This window comes from Anthonomus grandis, chromosome 12, assembly GCF_022605725.1.
Source record: "Anthonomus grandis grandis chromosome 12, icAntGran1.3, whole genome shotgun sequence".
NCBI classification, from domain to species: Eukaryota; Metazoa; Arthropoda; class Insecta; order Coleoptera; family Curculionidae; genus Anthonomus; species Anthonomus grandis.
Window position 1 is genome coordinate 531,568 of NC_065557.1, and position 21,187 is coordinate 552,754.

General features: G+C 33.3%; 1 protein-coding gene across 4 annotated transcripts; it reads right to left on the bottom strand.

The window, feature by feature from the left end:
• Positions 1 to 1,263: 1,263 nt before the first annotated feature.
• On the bottom strand, positions 1,264 to 20,734 carry LOC126743346 (uncharacterized). Of its 4 annotated transcripts, none has more exons than XM_050450385.1 (10): positions 20,510 to 20,734; positions 19,918 to 20,188; positions 19,766 to 19,850; positions 19,241 to 19,707; positions 16,785 to 17,057; positions 16,380 to 16,738; positions 12,483 to 12,658; positions 12,227 to 12,357; positions 11,911 to 12,171; positions 1,264 to 2,939 (listed from the first exon to the last, which is right to left on the bottom strand). In XM_050450385.1, the coding sequence occupies exons 1-10, from the start codon at positions 20,636 to 20,638 to the stop codon at positions 1,918 to 1,920; spliced, it is 3,174 nt and encodes a 1,057-aa protein (XP_050306342.1). In that variant the 5' UTR covers positions 20,639 to 20,734; the 3' UTR covers positions 1,264 to 1,917. The 4 variants fall into 4 exon arrangements, with proteins under 4 accessions (XP_050306342.1, XP_050306340.1, XP_050306341.1 ...); XM_050450383.1 differs by having other exon boundaries at positions 19,766 to 19,868; XM_050450384.1 differs by having other exon boundaries at positions 16,380 to 16,726; positions 19,766 to 19,868; positions 20,510 to 20,733.
• Positions 20,735 to 21,187: the final 453 nt, after the last annotated feature.

Consider the following 21,187-nt stretch of genomic DNA (forward strand, 5'->3'; position numbering starts at 1 on the left):
TTTTGCAGTTTATTATTGAAGTCATTTATATAAACGGTCCTGCAGTTATACAGTGATTTTACAGACTTAGTGGTTGTTACCTTATCCGCCTTAAATTGATAAATTATTTATTACAGCAGTGATTTTTTATTAATTGAGTTAAATCTATACCACCATGTAGTAAACACGTAAAAGATCAGTCGTCGTGTCGCCATCTATTGGCAAAAAAGTAAATGCATTACTACTAAACGCAACGGACTTTCAAACGTAACGGAAGTAGGTAACGACGGTTTGACATAGAGAGAAGGCACTTTATATATTTTTTTTTAATCACTATAGGAAACATTTGTGGGTGCCTTCTCTATAATATGTCAAATAAACTAGTTGTGACAACAATAAAAGTCTGTGCCAACGTTGCCATTACTTCAAACTGAACTGTCACAAGTTTGGCGTAATATTAAGTCGACTGTAAATTTAAAAAATATCGATTTACAGGGCTATTTTATTAGTTAACCTGTAAAAGTAGCAACCTTGCCAATGGCCCGCTAATATATTACCTGTTTGACATTGAGAGAGAGCATACAAATGCTTGGAATGTCAACTGGATTTTTCAACAACTTTATACTCATATGAACAGCGCTACGATTTGTCAAACGTACCAACATTGTCAGTGTCTCACAGGTGGCATAACCTGTATTTTTTTATTAATCAACACATCTGTATAAAAGAAATAAGTTGCATCATTATTTGAGTAATGTCAATTACAGGTGGAAGTACATTACTACTTTGTAACATATTTTTTCATCAATCCTGATCCTAAAGCGAACGTTACCAATGCCTCAACTATGACATAAACAAACGAGGCATACAATTGTCTTGTTTAGTGTTTTTCTTTGAAGTATTACCAGCTAATCGAAATAAATAATACTACTTTCATACTATAGTACACCTAAGAGTTTGGCAGATGAAGCTGAGGCGTTTATTAGCGGAGTTTACCAACGTTACCAGTTACCTGTCAAAGATTTGACATAATTTATTCATACACATGATTGTACCAATTCTAACGAGCTGTCAATCGTAGCGCATCTATTACAACGTTGCTATTGTTTCGACACACAAAGGGAGCATAAAATAAAAAATCTACTAAGTACTCTTTCAAATATGAACATGGGCACATCTGAAAAGTGACAACGTTGCCGCCTCCTCATAATTGACCTATAATGCCTGTCAATGGCTTGACATGGAGAGTAATCACATTCCTGACTTGAATACCAACAAAAACAATTAACAAAACGTAGTATTTTATTAAACAATAAACATCGTAACAAAAACAAAATTATTCAAATAATTAGGAAATTAAATTGAACTGCTCACTATCCCTCAATGTAGAACTGGGGTCAGCAGAAAAATTAATAAAACAAGAATTAATTATATATGGTTTTCTCAATGTGAGTAACATTAATATCACAAAAAAAAATCACAGAAAACTGGAGAGCGTGTTTTTTGTTGCAAGAAAGTTGTGGTTCCAGTTGGTGTTACGTCAAACGTCACCTGTCAACGTCAACGTTCGTGGTTTTTGGAGGTCACACAATGTTGCCACTACAATTTTAGCGTGGGAGGAAATTAGTATTCCCTTTAAACAGCTTAACATTTTGATTACCAATGTTTCGTACAAAAAAGCGCCGCATGCGGTTTTTCTTTTGAACATGGATCACAGAAAAAAAAATTGTCATTTAATTGACCACATTTGAAGTAATGTGGCAACATTGTCCTCTGCAAGCGGCTAAATTTGCACGCAAATCCGTTGTTGTCAGAGTTTCTTTATGACAAAACAAGACGCCAGAATTCAGGGAAGACCTGATGCGCCATTTAGCCGTTTGTAATTCTTTTTTCAGTTTAACCAACAACCATATCTCTCCCTCTCTCTACAACATATTCTTACTGTCCCTCTCTCTCACTCATATTCCTCATCTTTTGAAACTCGATCGCTTGCAAGGACCGCTCCTTCAATTGTTCCACCATATAAGCCAACTGTAACGTCTCCAGACACGGAACTTTTTCCAGAATCACCACCAGACGTTTCTCCGGTTCCTTCAAGTCACTTCTGGGTTTTTGATAGATGCTATTGCGTCGGCGCCGACTTTTGACGCTGCTTAATATGGAGGGTAAGTCGTCACATTTCCGTTCCAGAGCGGTTAAATCAGGAGCAATTATGTTTTTACGGCACATTTTGGGCTTCTCGGCCACGCAAGTTTCGTCTGGCTCAAACGTGCTCTTCCGACGTTTCTTCTGTTTGGGTTCGTTAAGATGCTCTTCCGTACTCATACTCTTCTTACGAGTTCTGGATTTGGGTCGCACAGGAACATTTGACTCCCCTTCTATAGGGTTTTTTAAGGAAGGTTTATTAAGATTTTCAGCTTCAGATTCGTCCACTTCCGGTGCAAAATTAGCTATTATATCATTTGAGTCAGTTGTTTGATTCATTTCCGGCCTAAATACGCTCTTCTTGCATGTCCCGGACTTTCTTCCCAAAATCCCGGGTGTCTTTGAACCTATGGGTACATCAGACTGTTCCCCCAAAGAAAATGATTCTGTTGCGGAAGTTTTAACCGGATTTTGCGCCTCGGATGTCACTTTTGACCGGTGGAGACCAGGATCAACCATTTCTGGTCTCAACTCATTCTCAGGCGGCGTGAGTTTTTCACATGAAGTAGACGGTGCTGCAGCAAAGTTTTCTGAGGATATCTCTTTGTTTTTCGAACGTTTCGACTGTGATACGTCGCCATGAGGAGACGCCGTTTCAGACTTTTTGGACTTCTTAACATACCTCTTGGGTTTCTTTATGACATAAGCGTCGAGGGAATCTTTGTTTTTGCGTTTTCTGCGCTTAGGTTGCCGTTTCAGGCGGGTTTTATTCGATTTTTTTACCGTTTCTTTGGGGTTTTCTTGCTTTGGACGTCCTGCAAATTAAAAAGAAATATTCGGTGAATTCAGTGGAACAGACAAGACTAGAAACATTTTTTATTCAATCACGCCAAAAAGATTGTATTTATATCGAAAATATACGAATAAATGGCGTCAAAAGTGAGAAATTACTCCGAAAAGTTTGGAGGAAAATGAGGTGTTAATAAATGACTTACTAGAAAATATATTTATTCATGATAAATAGTCAGGCCCGTTCCTGGGGTGTCAAGCGCCTGCGTGCATAATATATTTTGGCGCCCCTTATATTTATTTTTAAAATAGTAATTAAAAATAATATGTATGCATATAGGTATTTAAAAATAATGTATTTTTATTAAAGTTAATTACATATGAGTAAACAGGTTATCAATTAATACTAATACAAAAAGTTATCAAATAGAAACAAATTCTAAGCAAAAACATCTATTAACTAATTTATAATATACATATAAAGCAAGGATATGAGAAACAAATACACATTACAATAAAATACGTCTGGCTTTTAAAGATGCAAACTCGTTTATCATTTCATTGTGATCAATGGCTTCACAAATCTGGTTTTCAATCGAGATAATTGCTAAATCCAATAATCGTTCTTGGGACATAGAAGTTCTTAAATAGTTTTTTATAATTTTTAATTTCGAGAAACTTCTTTCTCCCGACGCCACCGATATAGGTAAATACAAAAATATTCTGAGGGCTATACATAAATTTAGAAACAAAGATATTAGATTATTTTTGGTAATATAATTTAAAACGTTTATAGGTGAGTCTGCATCTGTTTTAGAGTTTTGTAAGACACGATTTCATTATGCAAATCGATTCCATCAACGTCTTTATATATCTTTTCTTCTTTTTGAATTTGCAAAGCTATGTCTAAATCCATGCACGATAATCTTATTACTTCTGAATCTAAATTTTGAAAATTGCATAAAAACCCAAATAAATCATTAAGTTGAGAAATTCCCTCAAAACGTCTTTGTAAAGATTGAATTGTGGTATCCAAAATTTGATAATAAAAATTTATTTTAAATTGTTGTTTTGGATCGAAAACAGTTTCATCAGTAGTTGATAAACTGATTTTTGTTTTTTTTTTGTCGTAATCAATCTTGTGGGCTTCTGCTACAGCCTTACTGATAAAAACATCAAAATCATTATCTGACCGTTTTTCAGTAAAATAACTAATAAAATTTTTGACTCCTTTATAACATTTATCCAAATTTAAATTTGGATTTTGGAGCATCTTGTTCATCATATTAATTTTTAATAAGAAATCATGCCAAATTACAAGAGAACAAATAAATTTAAAAGTTGTTATGTGTTTCGTATTCATATCTCTTGAATTATCTTCTTTTAAATAATGTAAACTTACACAAATTTCATATAATTGATATCTTAAACGAATAAATATTAATGCTATTCATCAACCAAACGACAAATAGCATTAATTCTGCTTTCCCATCTTGTTTCACTTACTGATTTTAGCGTCAAATTTGATAAATTCTTTTTTAAAATGTCCCATCTGTAAGGCGAAGCCGAAAAAAAGTTGAACAACTCTTAGATAATGGAAAAAAACCAACATGTAATTTTAGCTGCATCATTAACGGTTAAATTTATTGTGTGGGCTGAACAAGGCACAAACATTGCTCTGGCATTAACATTTCGAATTTGAGTTTGAAGACATACATGTTTACCAGACATATTTGCACCATTACCGTAGCCCTGACTTCTCATATCCTGTAAATCTATATCAAATTTTGGAAGTATTTGTTTCGTTAAAAATGTGAAAAGTCCTTCGCCTGTTGTATTTGTAACTTGAAAAAATCCTAAAAGATGTTCCCTAATTTCGACTTCTTGTGATGAACAATGAACAAATCGTATAACAAAAGTAAGCTGCTCAACATGGCTAGCATCAGGAGTTTCATCTAAAATTATAGAGTAATATTTTGCTGTTTTTAGTCAGTTTAAAATTTCACGCTGAACTATTTTTGATAGTAAACTAATTAATTAATTTTGAAAAGTATTTCCCAAATAATGAGGCATATTTTGGTTTAGTTGTTTAGATGTTCTAATATTATTTAAATGTTCCAATATAACTGAATCGAATTTTGCTAACATTTCAATTAATTTTAAAAAATTTCCATTATTAGGGTCGTAAAGTTTTTGACTGTCGCCTCTAAACGCTAAATTTTGACCAGCTAAATACTGTACAATACAAATCATTCTTTTAATAATCGCACGCCATCGTTCTTCTTCCATTTCAAAATGCTTTTGCTGTACTTGATCAATAGTACATTTTTTAACCAAACGAGTTTTTAGTTCATACCCATTTTGTGCGCATTTCAGATGTTCCATACTATTTTCGTGACGAGTGAGATTAACAGATAAGTGTCTCCAATTAGAATAACCAAACATTAATTTATGAGACTGCAGACTAAATATTTTACAAAAAATACAGAAAACAGCATTTACTTTTTTTGAATAAACTAACCTATCCGTATTTACTTTCTCGCTTTTGCCCAATGTTATCATATATTGCGTGGTTGAACATTTTCTGCCAGTTTTATCGACGGGGAAGTTTTCTGTAATCTAAATAGCGCCCTTTGAGACAATTATTTCAGTTAAACGGTGACCTACAAGATTTGGCCACTTAGCGGGATCGGAAAAATCAACATCTACTGCTATGACCGCTTCAGTAACATTCCCTTTATTAGTGTTTGTTTCTAAAATATCTTCTTGTTCAGTAGACGTTGATGGCTGCTGATCATCAATGTGTAATTGTTCAGGTAGAGTCGGGGAGGGCTCAGCATTCGATGGTAATGAATTCAGATTCGCAACACTTTACTCCTAAAAACTTTGTTATAGATCCCTTGAGTTTTTCATTCTCTGATTCTCTCTCCAATCTACGTTTTTTTGTTCTGAGCGCCGGATAATTTTTTTCTTGTGTCGTCACTCATTTTCTAATTCAAAAAAGAAAAAAAAGATCAAGTGCGAGAGATCTCAGGAGCCTGGATTTAAAATAATGTTAATTATACATTAATTATTCATAAATTATTAAGTCAAATTTATAAATACATATACATATGTATGTATATCAATTTATTAGCAAGAACTATTTTTTATACAATCGTCCAACACTTTTTTGCAAAAACTTATTTAACGAGTTGTAGTTTTAATTTTTTGTATTATAAATCAATTAAAATACATAAATGATAACTAAAACAACTTTATAAAAATTCAAATTTCCAACCTTTTACATGAGTTTATTTAATTTTATATTAACATTTATCATATTTAAAATTTATTGATAATCAGTTTTATTAGAAATAATACATACTTACTTGCAATACTCACTTTGCCAAACACTAAATTCAAAAACAAAATATGTAAATATTAAATCAATATTATTAACTAAACATTAAACTGACTACGTTTTTATTTAAATATTTGACTAGGGTTTCCGTTGCTAAATGAATACTAATACTGAAAACAAGCAAAAATTATTTTTATTCTGAGTCGCACGTGGCTTTTCTTTATGGGCTTTTAAAAAATAAATAATACAGCCGCCCAAAAAAAAACAATAAACAAAGTCCGACTCCAAAGGTGCCGCTATCGACTTAAAACCGACGCGGTTGCTTTTGATAATATTCATTTTTTCCCGTTCTTGCACTAATCAATGTCCCCTTAAACTTATAAACATTGATATTGTTTTTCTTTTGACTTCCATTATATAGATAATAGTAGTATTCTACATAATATAAGTCTCCTGCTTTTACGAAAATTATAATAAAAAATGGACTTTGTTTATGACAGACGTGTCGGTGCGAGATCAAATGTGCGCCCCTAACTTTTGCCGCCTGCGTGCAGTGCATTCGCTGCATACCTGCCAGAAACGGGCCTGTAAATAGTGGTTAATTATTGTTCAATCTTTAAAAGCATATTATTTGCGTAATTGTTTGTATTTCTAAATGCCAATAAAACTGTTTCTGATTTTTTTTTATTTTGATTTTGTGTTTAATAAATAAATAAATTTTAAGCGTGTTTTTCCTTTTTGCATTAAAAAATATACTTTTGTAGGACTCAATATCGTTTTTTTTAATGATTCTTATTGTTTAATGGTGACATTTTTTTCTATGTGTAATATGTACAGGATGACCTAAATTCGAGCACCTCATTGGGATCTCGGAAACCGTAAGAGTTACGGGGTCGGTTAAATGGAGGCAAAGTTGCGCAATTTGGAGCTTAATAAAATGACGTTTAAAAAAATTTAAAATTCCGGATACTTCCGGAGATATCCAAAAAAAAAAAAATTATCAAAATCGTTTTTACCTTCTACCGACTTTATTCATAGAAACATCGGAAAACTAAAAACAGTTTTTCATTGCCACTTTTTATGCTCTACAACATGACTCAAAAAAAAAATAATCCGACGCACAGTGCTTCGACCAATGGACAAAAATCGAAAAAGTGACTTGTTTTTCAGAAGTATTTAAATACCTTATCTTAAAGATCACAAACAAATAGCCACTATTCCACAAAAATTTTATCGCAAATAGCATTTTTTGTTTATAAATATTTTGCGCCAAAAATAATAAAATCTCGTGTGTTGACCAGTACCTTTTTGTTATTAAAACTTGAGTATACTTTGTTGGTGTTTCAATACAAGCGGTTAAAAGTTGAAATCTTTTTTAAACATGGACAGTGTACAACAAGGTATGTACTTTAATATCATGTATTAAAAAATTTAAAAGTCGTTTATCATTTAACCATAATAAATGTAAAAGTAGTTTGCAATTATTTTATATTTCTCTTAAAATTTAAAGCTTTAAAAAGGCATATAAAAAAAGCCTCTTAAAACCATTTGTAATTCTTACATTTTATTGTTAATACATTTATATATTATCATTTCGTATCTTCAGTCTGCGACGAAGCTTTAAATATTTTTTTTTCAGAGGATGTTAAATCAATAAAGAAAGCGCATCTTTTTGAGACATGGCTAGAACATCGGAATCAAAATCCAAAACTATTTATTTATGAAAAAATCCATTCCCTTTAAAATTTGAGCAATCCCTCGCCTCATGTTAAAACTCACTTCACCAAGCAGAGCAGAATTATTTGCCTTCATTTTAATAAAAAATAGAGTATAGCATCGCGAAATCGTGTCAGATTTATGGAAAAAAATAAAATTTGGTTACAAACCGAGTTACCATTACCAGAATGTTTAATAGGCGGAAGAAAAGTCAATTTAAACTTAGAAGTCGCTGGTCCATCCCGTATGCGTGGTAGGCCGCTAAAACCATTTACTGAGTCTTCAAAGCGGACGAAACTTCGGCGCGCTTAAAAAATCATTGCTGGCAGAACATCTGATGAAATTTTTTATGCTGCACAACTTGTAAGTAGTTCATCGCCGCCACATTCATCTCTTACTTCTTATCAGGCACTAGCTCTCTATTTAGATCTTGATTTATCAGTTATCAGAAAGAAAATACAATTTATTGCGCTCGGAGTACATATTTTTCCAAGTTTGCATCACCGAAATTTCAGCAGAAGTAAATTTACAAGACATATTAAATTCAACAGCTCCAAGCATTATTAAAATAGCATATATACAAGAGAATAGACAAGTGGAGCTGATATGCAAATATGGTTTTGATGGTAGTTCTGGCCGTAGCCAATACCAGCAAAAATTTTCCGATATATCTTTGACAGATGAATATAATATGTTTTCAGAGGCTTTCGTTCCCTTACGACTACGTGATGTAAAAAGTAAAAAAGATATATGGGTTAATTCTCGTTCATCATCTACACTTTTTTGTCGACCTTTTAAATTCATATTTTAAAAAGAGAATAAAGAGCTAGTGCGCAATGAAGAACAAGAAATTAAAAATAAAATTAATGACCTTAATAATTTTATTTTAAAATTTCAAAACGGAACTATACTTGGGTTACCGAACAGATGGAGTGGTCACGCGATCGTTCTGCGCCTGAGGTGTGGCCTAGAGCCTCGATAGGGTTCATGACTTGGGGTTTTATTTAATTTTATTAGTCGAGCGGCTTTAGATCGTTTTGGTTGAATTTTCTGCTATTCGAATATTTGAATCTTCGCAATATTGGAAAGTTGAGATTGTGTTTATTTTTTTGTTAATTTAGTTAAAAAAGCGCTCCCTGAGCGCTCGATTGTTGCTCAGTAGGGTTGAGCAAAATTTCACTACCTGTGAATCATTCACTGTGAATAAAAAATCACATTCACGACTTGATGACAACTTAAAAATAAACTGTGAAATATCAAAATGTGAATGAGAAAGGCGCGTTCACATAAAGACAAACGAATGCGCGTTGAAATTAACCAAAAGAAGTAACTCATTCATCAGGGATTGGCCGTCGTTAAACAGACTATCTGACTCCCATCATCTATCAGTCTCTCTGGTTTGTGGGGAAAAACGAGAGAACAATTATTTTTTATAAATTATTTTTATTGTACATATTTTTCCAAATGTGACAACAATGAATCATTGTTGTCATTGTCAATGATATTGTCTCCAATCTTTATTTACTTTTAGCCCCCTTAATATTTGTATCTGGGTATGAACTATCCTTAACACAATAAACACAGAATAATAGTAATACTTTTCTTATTATTAGGCGAATTCACTGCCATGATATTAAACTACACGATAGGCAAACTCGCCAACCGGCGCTCAATCGTGAATTCACGTTCACAGGTTATATTCACAGTGAATAGAACATCTTGTTAACAGTTATACCCGTGAATTCAAATTCACGACTTCGCTCAAGCCTATTGCTCAGGTATGACAATTTTTATTGGTCCTTACAATTATAGGCAAAACTTCTAGCGCTCAGGTAGCGCTCGGCTCTAATGAACCTGGCCAATTACACCCTAAATGTTTGACCTGGCACGATTACTTAAAAGGATTACCTATCCCTTTTCGGTAAACCCCAATATATTAACATAACTTTGCATAACAAAATACTTAAAAGGGATTATTATATCATTACCTGGCACAACCTCAAAATCGGTTTGGACCCATACGGTAAAATAATTTAATAAGTAGGCATAATTCTCCTCGTCTAAATCTGCCAAGGTTGCATCGATGGGCGGGCATCATTTATTCCATCTGTTCGGTAATCCGACTATACTTGTATAGTATCATTTAAAATGTTGTTCACTATGATGGATGGTAGTGTAGCAAATATTCTCTCTGACACAAACGCATCATCTGTGGATCAAGTCCGAAAGAAATGAATTTTCCAAATACCAACCGTCCTTCAAAAGTAGAAAACTACAGCTTTGGTTTGTCCACCTTACATTGCCGGATAAAATTTTTTGAGTGCTTACTTCACATTAGTTATCGATCTTGGCAAGTTAAAGGAGCAGAAAATAAAAAATAGTGGAAAACAACAAAAAGAAAATACAGTCAGATTTTAAATAAAAAATGGGCCTGATTGTGGACAAACCAAAGCAAGGATACGGGTCAAGCAACGATGGCAATACAGCTAGACGCTTTTTTTACGATCCAGACTTGAAATAAGAGGAATAGACAAGTGTTTTATAATAAATTTTTCGACTATTCTTGGAACTTTTTCTAGTGGCTGTACATTCAGGTACTAGAGTTTAGGAAACTTTTAGATGAGACTAAACAATTATATTTAGATTTATATAATTGGTATTACATGCCAAGTAGCTTGCATAAGGTTCTGGTACAGGGATCTGAAATACTTGATTCATTTTCTTTACCTATAGGACAACTTTCCGAGGATGCTTTAGAAGCGACACATAAAGAGGCAAGAAAATATCGATTATTTCACATCCGCAAGTATTCTAGAACAAAATGTAATATGGATCTATTAAAAAGACTACTTTTTAACATCAGAGCCCATTATCTCATCGCAAAGGGCAGTCACTTGAAAGAAAAATGAGAATCGAAACCGGGAAGTCGAAAAATATATTATACGAAAGAAAAAAAGAAAAAAAAGTGTAAAAGAAATCAACTTTTACACTTATGGAAGTTATAGATATCGTGTACTTTAAATTTGCTATGTAATTGCATTGTTGTTATTAAAAGTAAATAATTTAATTTTCATAGGGGTAAATCGGCAAGTTACTGTTATTGTTTTTATAAAAAAACTAAAAAGCAACATTTTTATTTGTCCAGCTCTTAATGTATTGGTCGCATATTTCCCTGTGACATTAGATATTAAATTCTTTCAATAAAAGGGCCTTTTATTGGTACGAAGTTGCATAAGTTTCGGAGCGTTACGCTTAGCCCAATAAAAGTAACCGAATTTTGTCCCAAGGTCCTATATACTCGAAGCACTGTGCGACGTTTCGTTTTTTTTTTCGAGCATCATCAACTTTATTTTTTCTTATGGACGCCATTTTGGATTTTCTCGTTTTTAAAAAGTATTTTTAATTGTCTTTAAAATGAGGTATCGCACTTGCATGTCCGATTACTCCTTCTACTATTTCCTATAAGAACTCAATGGGATTTGTTAACAAGTTTATCTGAGAAATTATCATCAACTCTGTTTTATATATAAATCAAAATTATGAAATACCCTGTATTTCGTTAATTCATATTCATGATGATACTGTTTTTACTTTTCCGATGTCTCTTTAAATAAAGTCGGTAGAAGGTAAAAATGATTTTGACAAATTTCGTTTTTTTTTCGGATAACTCCGGAAGTATCCAACCCTTTAAATCATTTTTAAACGTCATTTTATTAAGCTCCAAATTGCGCAACTTTGCCTCCATTTAACCGACCCTGTGCACAATTTGTTTAATAAAAAAACGTTTTGACTTTGACTCTAAGTGCCTCAAAGAAACTTGAAAAGGAAATATTATTTTTATTTCGGCTCCAACTGCCCAGAAGAAACAATACATGACATGCCTTTAACTCCCTTATAACCGATAACGAACTGAATTAATTAACATTTGAGGCTCTCACCACGTAAGCGAACGTCATCGACCACTGCCTGACGTCTAATATCCGCTAAAACATCTTTGACAGACTTCAGCGGGGTTTCCGCGTACCGATGCTTCGCCGTTTTACCGCTGCACAGTTCCTCCGTCTCCTCTTCGGTTAATAAAATCATTTCCGGCGGCGTTGACGTCACCGGCTCGTTTAATAAGTCGCTTAACGTCAATCGTTGGTGCTCGCTCGATTCCGAGGTGGCGCTCTCGGTGCTCGAACTGGCCGGTGAAACCGCTAAAATTTTTTTTAAAAAGGCATTTATTAGAATATCGTTTATAATTAAATAAACCTGAATTGGCGCGTTTTTCGTTTGCAGTCTCGCTGTGGTCCTCGAGCAGTTTTAGGACACAGTTCGGCTCCAATGTGGGTCGTTTGTTTTCCGTTTTTTTGGCGTTTTTGTTCATTTGCAACCGATTTATTCTGCAAAAGCATTAAATACGAATCAAGCAAATTAAAAAAAAAAAACACTCGTTTAAATAAGTGTAAGGCTCTAAAATGCTCTATATACATGTACAAGTCCCAGCAGGAAGAACTAAGTAACTTACGGTTTAAGATAACTGGTGCTATGGATTTTGGCGTGGTAGAAGTAACTGTGGTAAAACACGGTCGTTTTGCACACGACGCAATAGTAAAAGTGACTGTAGGCGTGCAAATTCAAACGATAGACGTTCTCGAACTGTTCGCCGCACAGTCGACAGCTCGTCTCGTGGGTTTTCATGTGCTACGAAACGGTTTTTCATTTAAAAAAATGAATATAGCGGCTCTAATGTGTGTAGAGTTTGTCTAGCTAAGAAAAGGTCCACCATCTGTTTCAAAGCTGCGCCAAGTTTCGTCCCCTAATAACGCGCGATTAGGGACAGTAGCGCGCCTTTTTTTAATTTAATTTAATTTAAAGGCACAGAACACAAATATAAGAATTAACGTAACGGCACTGTTTATATGCAAATCGAGGCGTAAACAAATTTACTGCGCAACCGAGCCGAACAACACGTGCTGTACCTTTCCTTAGCTAGACAAAGTCTACATACGTGTAGTGTGTCCCATTTCGGTTGTAATTGTCCCTACCTTACTATTTTAAGTTAAAAGTTAGTGAGGGTTTTAGTGTAACCTTGTCATACAAATAACGGCCTTATTTTAGGGTCTCTGTAGGGCTGATTTGAGTGTGAGGGTGTTAAGGAGAGCTTAATAATTTTTTGCATGCATTTCAAAAATTGCTGTAATTTGGTTAACTTAAAGTTTAGCGACAAAAGGCTTATTTTATTGCATTTTTAAATCATTCTGTTATCAGAAAATACAAATTTGAAATATGTGGTTTTGACAGGTCATGAATGACAGCCTGTCAAAGTTGAGCAATTTTACACTTTTAACGGTGTAAAACACGCTTTTCAAAAATTGCTCTAATTTTGCTGCTGTAATCTGTAGCGACTAAAGGTTTGTTTTATTGTAATTTAACATCATTCTTTTATAATAAAATCGAAACTCGAAATATGTGACATTGACAAGTAATGAATGGCAGTCTGTCAAAGTTGAGCCATTTTTACACTTTCAATAGAGGAGGACATGCTTTTCGAAAATCGCTGTAATTTTGTTGCTTTAATGTTTAGCAACAAAAAGTTTTTTTTATTGTAATTTTAAATAATTATTTTAACATAAAATCCCAACTCGAAATATGTGGTTTTGGCAGGTCATGAATGACAGCCTGTCAAAGTTGAGCAATTTTACACTTTCAAAGGTGTAAAACACACTTTTCAAAAATTGCTGTAATTTTGTTGCTTTAATGTTTAGCAACAAAAGGTTTCTTTTATTGCAATTTTACGTCATTCTTTTACAATAAAATCCAAATTTAAAATATCTAACTTTGACGGATCACAAATGACAGCCTGTCAAAGTTAATCCATTTTCACTATTTTAATGAGCAAAACTTGCTTTTCAAAAATCGCTATAATTTCGTTACTTTAAGACTTAGCAACAAAAAGTTTCTTTTATTGTATTTTTGAATCATTCTTTTATAATAAAATCCAAATTTAAAATATGTGGCTTTGACAGGTCACGAATGACAGCCTGACAAAATTGAGCGTTCTTACACTTTTAATTAAGCAAAACATGCTTTTCAAAAATTGCTGTAATTTGGTTGCTTCAATGTTTAGCATCAAAAAGTTTCTTTTATCGCAATTTTACATCATTGTTTTACAATAAAATCCAAATTTGAAATATGTGGCTTTGATACGTAATGAATGACAGCCTGTCAAAGTTGACCCATTTTTACCATTTAATTGGAATTAGAGACGCTTTTCAAAAATTACTGTTGCATTTTTTCCAGGCAGTTTAACTATTTTCTCATTTATTAGAAGTAATATTGAAATAATTTCTAATGCTTTTACACAGTTCGGATAATTTATCCCTTATTAGGAATAACACCACATGCATTTTTGCATGGAGTGATTTTCTCCTTTTCGAAAAATTAGTGTTTAAAACGCAAATATTAACATCAATTATTGTGCATTTTAAAATAAAGAATATTATTATTAATTAAGAAAGTTGAGATATTCTCTCGTTTCTTCTATGCCCCTTGAGGCCTATATCTTCTTTCTTCCAGGCAGTTTTCAGAAAGTTGGACTAATTGCTCATTTATTTCAGGTAATAAAGGTCATATCTTATTTCTTCAAAGCAGCTGAGGTTACTTCCCTTATTTATCAAAGAAGTAATTTCTTATTTTTTGACTTTTTCATGAATATACCTGTCAAAGTTGAGCCTTTTCACACTTTTAATTGAGCAAAATATGCTTTTCAAAAATTGCTGTAATTTTATTGCTTCAATCTTTAGCAACAAAAGGTTTGTTTTATTACAATTTTATATCATCCCTCTACAATAAAATTCAAATTTGAAATATGTGGTTTTAAAAGGTTATGAATGACAGCCTGTCAAAATTGAGCCTATTTACCTTTTCAATGGAGTAAGACATGCTTTTCGAAAAGTGCTGTAATTTTGTTGCTTTAATGTTTAGCAAAAAAAGGTTTGTTTTATTGCAATTTTAAATCATTCTTTTACAATAAAATCCAAATTTGAAGTATGTGGCTTTAATAAATTATGAATGACAGCCTGTCAGAGTTGATCCATTTTCACCCTTTTAATGAGCAAAACATGCTTTTCGAAAATCGCTGTAATTTTGTTGCTTTAATGTTTAGCAACAAAAGGTTTCTCTTATTGCAATTTTACGTCATTCTTTTACAATAAAATCCAAATTTAAAATATCTAACTTTGACGGATCACGAATGAGAGCCTGTCAAATTTGATCCATTTTCACTATTTTAATTAGAAAAACATGCTTTTCAAAAATCGCTATAATTTCGTTACTTTAAGATTTAGCAACAAAAAGTTTCTTTTATTGTATTTTTGAATCATTCTTTTATAATAAAATCCAAAATTAAAATATGTGGCTTTGATAGGTCACAAATAACATCCTATCAAAGTTGAGCCTTGTCACACATTTAATTGAGCAAAACATGCTTTTCAAAAATTGCTGTAATTTTATTGCTTCAATTTTTAGCAACAAAAGGTTTGTTTTATTACAATTTTATATCATCCTTCTACAATAAAATTCAAATTTGAAATATGTGGCTTTAAAAGGTTGTGAATGACAGCCTGCCAAAGTTGAGCCTATTTACCTTTTCAATGGAGTAAGACATGCTTTTCGAAAAGTGCTGTAATTTTGTTGCTTTAATGTTTAGCAAAAAAAGGTTTGTTTTATTGCAATTTTAAATCATTCTTTTACAATAAAATCCAAAGTTGAAATATCTACCTTTGACGGATCACAAATGACAGCCTGTCAAAGTTAATCCATTTTCACTATTTTAATGAGCAAAACTTGCTTTTCAAAAATCGCTATAATTTCGTTACTTTAAGATTTAGCAACAAAAAGTTTCTTTTATTGTATTTTTGAATCATTCTTTTATAATAAAATCCAAATTTAAAATATCTAACTTTGACGGATCACGAATGACAGCCTGTCAAAGTTGAGCGTTTTTACACTTTTAATTGAGCAAAACGTGCTTCTCAAAAATTGCTGTAATTTGGTTGCTTTAATGTTTAGCAATAAAAGGTATCTTGTATTGAAATTTTACGTCATTCTTTTACAATAAAATCCAAATTTAAAATATCTAACTTTGACGGATCACGAATGACAGCCTGTCAAAGTTGAGCATTTTTACACTTTTAATCGAGATACACTTTTTAAAAATTGCTTTAATTGTGTTGCTTCATAAACAAACATTTCAAAATCTATCGAAAATAAACGATGCTCCTTTTATAACAAAACACTCTATTTTCCATAAAAAAACGGAAAATCGTTGAAAATTTCCATTCGAATGAAATCCCATTACTTACAATAATTCCAACCAAAACAGGGACACATAATCGGCAAAAATTCGGTTCGACTAACGTACCTTGACGTGGGTCCAGGCCAACTGTCTCTTACCGCACAACATACAAACGCAAAACTGGTTCTCGACCATTTGGGTGGTGCCGTACGGCGACCGGAAGTAGTCGTGGTCGTTTATATAGTCGCCGTCGACGTTGAAGTTGGCGAAGAGCAGTAACACGTCCCTGTGTAACGGACTTTCGAAGTAGTTCACGTCCTGCGGCCACTCGTCGATCGACGACGCCTTTTTCGCGTCCCGTCTGATTTGTTTCGCGCTTTTGCGCCGGAACGACCGGATATCGACGGTTTTTTCCGCCGTTTTCGCTTTGTTTTGGTTCGTTTTTGACCGGGGTTGGTTTACTTCCGGTTGTTCTATCGTAGATTCTACACATTAATGATTCGACTAATGATCTCTATAAATCTAACTTACCGCTAAAATGGTCTCCACCGCCATCGTCTTCCGTCTGAGGAGACCCCGGGTAAATGTCCATCACGCTTTCGGTATTTTCAGAGGGGTTTCGAGGATTGTCAAGGGTCTCTTCAGGGTTATTCGGTGCTAAATCTGAAGAATTTTGCACAGTTACGTTACCCACCACATTTGACGATTCGTTTCTAGTGAATATGTTTAGTGGAACCTCATTATCTCGTTGATTGGTAGTGCTGGGAAGGGTTGTTTTTGATTGTTTGGCATTTTTCGGCAAACCTGTTAAAATTATTAATTTTGGTTTCATAGGAAAGCTGATGAGTTTCTTTACAAAAAAAGTACTTACAAGTTTCCTTGTAATTGCAACCGTTTTCGAGTAATTGAATAGTTTTTCAGTGTATTGAAAAAATCTCTATAACGTCAAAGGCTTTAGAAAAATCTCAATATTTTGAAAACTCTTGTACGGATTTTATTGATTTTAGTTTCATTTGAAAGTCGATGAGTTTCATTACAAAAAAGGCCCTTACAAGTTTCCTTGTAATTGCAACCGTTTTCGAGTAATTGAGTAGTTTTTCAATGGATTGAAAAAATCTCGATAATGTCAAAGGCTTCACAAAAATCTCAATATTTTGAAAACTCTTGTACGGATTTTATTGATTTTAGTTTCATTTGAAAGTCGATGAGTTTCATTACAAAAAAGGCCCTTACAAGTTTCCTTGTAATTGCAACCGTTTTCGAGTAATTGAGTAGTTTTTCAATGGATTGAAAAAATCTCGATACCGTCAAAGGCTTTAGAAAAATCTCAATATTTTGAAAACTCTTGTACGGATTTTATTGATTTTAGTTTCATTTGAAAGTCGATGAGTTTCATTACAAAAAAGGCCCTAACAAGTTTCCTTGTAATTGCAACCGTTTTCGAGTAATTGAACAGTTTTTCAATGGATTGAAAAAATCTCGATACCATCAAAGGCTTTAGAAAAATCTCAATATTTTGAAAACTCTTGTACGGATTTTATTGATTTTAGTTTCATATGAAAGTCGATGAGTTTCATTACAAAAAAGGCCCTTACAAGTTTCCTTGTAATTGCAACCGTTTTCGAGTAATTGAACAGTTTTTCAATGGATTGAAAAAATCTCGATACCATCAAAGGCTTTACAAAAATCTCAATATTTTGAAAACTCTTGTACGGTTTTTATTGATTTTAGTTTCATTTGAAAGTCGATGAGTTTCATTACAAAAAAGGCCCTTACAAGTTTCCTTGTAATTGCAACTGTTTTCGAGTAATTAAGTAGTTTTTCAGTGTATTGAAAAAATCTCGATAACGTCAAAGGCTTTACAAAAATCTCAATATTTTGAAAACTCTTGTACGGATTTTATTGATTTTAGTTTCATTTGAAAGTCAAATTGTTTCATTACAAAAAAGGCCCTTACAAGTTTCCTTGTAATTGCAACCGTTTTCGAGTAATTGAATAGTTTTTCAATGGATTGAAAAAATCTCGATACCATCAAAGGCTTTAGAAAAATCTCAATATTTTGAAAACTCTTGTACGGATTTTATTGATTTTAGTTTCATATGAAAGTCGATGAGTTTCATTACAAAAAAGGCCCTTACAAGTTTCCTTGTAATTGCAACTGTTTTCGAGTAATTAAGTAGTTTTTCAATGGATTGAAAAAATCTCGATACCGTCAAAGGCTTTACAAAAATCTCAATATTTTGAAAACTCTTGTACGGATTTTATTGATTTTAGTTTCATATGAAAGTCGATGAGTTTCATTACAAAAAAGGCCCTTACAAGTTTCCTTCTAATTGCAACCGTTTTCGAGTAATTGAACAGTTTTTCAATGGATTGAAAAAATCTCGATACCGTCAAAGGCTTTAGAAAAATCTCAATATTTTGAAAACTCTTGTACGGATTTTATTGATTTTAGTTTCATTTGAAAGTCGATGAGTTTCATTACAAAAAAGGCCCTTACAAGTTTCCTTGTAATTGCAACCGTTTTCGAGTAATTGAGTAGTTTTTCAATGGATTGAAAAAATCTCGATAATGTCAAAGGCTTCACAAAAATCTCAATATTTTGAAAACTCTTGTACGGATTTTATTGATTTTAGTTTCATTTGAAAGTCGATGAGTTTCATTACAAAAAAGGCCCTTACAAGTTTCCTTGTAATTGCAACCGTTTTCGAGTAATTAAATAGTTTTTCAATGGATTGAAAAAATCTTGATACCGTCAAAGGCTTTACAAAAATCTCAATATTTTGAAAACTCTTGTACGGATTTTATCGATTTTAGTTTCATCTGAAAGCCGAGAAATTTCTTTACCAAAAAGGTCCTTACAGCTTTCCTTGCAATTGCAACCTTTTCAGAGTAATTAACAATTAGTTTTCCATTGACAAGATACTGTCAAAGACCCTCATAAAATACCTCACATAACCTCAAACTAGTACAACTAAAAAACTTACCTTTATCAAGTTTTGACCTTGGACAACTGGTTTGGGGCGTTTCTAAAGATACACTTTTGGGTTCCTGTAATGTGGTCACCGGTTTAACTCGAATTTGGGCCTTCGGCAACGGGTGAGTTTTTTCCGATAACATATAACAGATACCGGAATAATCTTCTCTAGGTCTCTCCTTGGGTTCTGAAGATACGGTGAAGACATTTGATTTCCTACGCAACACCCTTACCGGAAGCGGTTTCGCCAAATTGATAATCTTCAGTCCACAGATCGGATCTTGTTCTATTAAAATTAAATCGAATAACTTTAAGTTATTCTCTTGATTGATTAGGTGTTTATCGCCCGTTTTACGTATGGCCTCCTTCATATCTTTATGTGTCGATTTACGAATTAACGCGTACGTTGATTTAAAGGAGTAATTAATCACTCGACCCATAATGTAACTGTCCAGGGCATCTGTTAATCTTTTAAACCTAAAATGAATAAATTAATGTTTTATATTTAGAGTTTCTCTTTAGATGTTCAACTCACTTCGAGTTGCCCAAGAGTTCTCTCTTTATTTGTTCAGTAAGTTCTTTTTCTTTCAATTCTTCCATATCGAGGTTTACAGTTAAGCCTTTAAAGTTGTTTTCATCTATAATATCAAACTTAAAATATTCTTTTTGACAAAACTAGCAACTCACCCTCAGCGACTGGCTGTTTTTCCGCCCCCAATCCCAATATCTTTTCCAGCATAACCTGATCCACCTTGAAAGGAATCTGATTCTTCTGATACTGCGTCTTCCAGTATGAGATCACATTTTCCAGGTTAACTTTACCAGAGCTGCGAAAATGTCGCATAAAGATTCTAATCAGTTGATCCGTTTTGAGGCAAGACTGTTTAAAGTAGTAGAATTTCTTGGTTTGGTCGTAACATTCTTTACATAGTATGGGAGCCTCGGTGAGACTAAGATACTGAAATAAAAACAGTGTATTGCACTAGAGGATATAACTGAGTAGCTCATTAGGTTGTTCAACATCTTATTTATCTACAGGAATTGCTTAGAAACCTTCCAAGAGTTATAAAAGGGGTAAAATCAAGTAACCTTTAAAGACATAAAAGGTCATTGACCTCTCATCTCACTACACCTATTTCGGCTCGATTTTGAGGTCCTCGAGCTACCCTGACTCTTCTTACCTACACCGGATTATTCCAAAAGGCTTCCTTAAGGGCACGCACACAAACTTACGAATCAAAACGCATGAAAAACTAGTAAAACATTTAAATAAACGTACCAGTTCTGGTATCACTTTTTCGAGGTAATTGTACGGCGCTAAACCACGATCGTCGCCGAACAAAATATCAAAATAATCCGTCGTGATGGCGTCGAGACTTTTTAGGCACAACCTGCATATTACCACCATCGCAGGAAAGTTAAAAAATCGTTTTTTTTTAAAGAAAATCGCGCGTTAAAGCTCGCCGGCCGTCACATTCACGATATTTTTGACATTAGTGTGACAGGTGACAGGAAACGCTGTCATCTGTCAACGTCAACAGTGTCAGAAATTTCGACTTGTGACCAATCAGAGCGTTTCAATTTACGCGTTTCCGGTATTTCAATTTTAATTTAGCGAGAATTTGTTGCGTTTGAATTCTTATCTGTTTATCATGATAAGATTTTTTTAAATTCTTGTTTTATGTTAATTCTTACCCTTTTTTTTCTCCTCTTTTTAGTTTTTTGTTTGATGATAACAAAATATATAGCTATGCATCATCAAAATGGAATCTGTATTCTGTTTTGAGTGTAACCAAATAACTACTTACTGAGTCCTACACTTCCCTGTAAGATTAATACTCCATTTAATTAATCTTCTTGCTAATAATGTCTCCCACTTTAACCTTTTTCTATAAGTCTTCAAGAAAACTAATAATCAATTTCAGCTAGACCTTAAACCATAACTCTTTAGCTTATT

Bases quoted from the DNA above. Each gene is read 5' to 3' on its own strand.
- LOC126743346 (XM_050450383.1), bottom strand. From the start codon at position 20,638: ATGGTGGTAATATGCAGGTTGTGCCTAAAAAGTCTCGACGCCATCACG. The intron at 17,058-19,240 runs GTAAGTTTTTTA...TAATTTTAACAG, and splicing joins AAGGTCAAAACTTGATAAAG to GTTTGCCGAAAAATGCCAAA. The intron at 2,940-11,910 runs GTGAGAGCCTCA...TTTAATTTGCAG, and splicing joins CGATGACGTTCGCTTACGTG to GACGTCCAAAGCAAGAAAAC.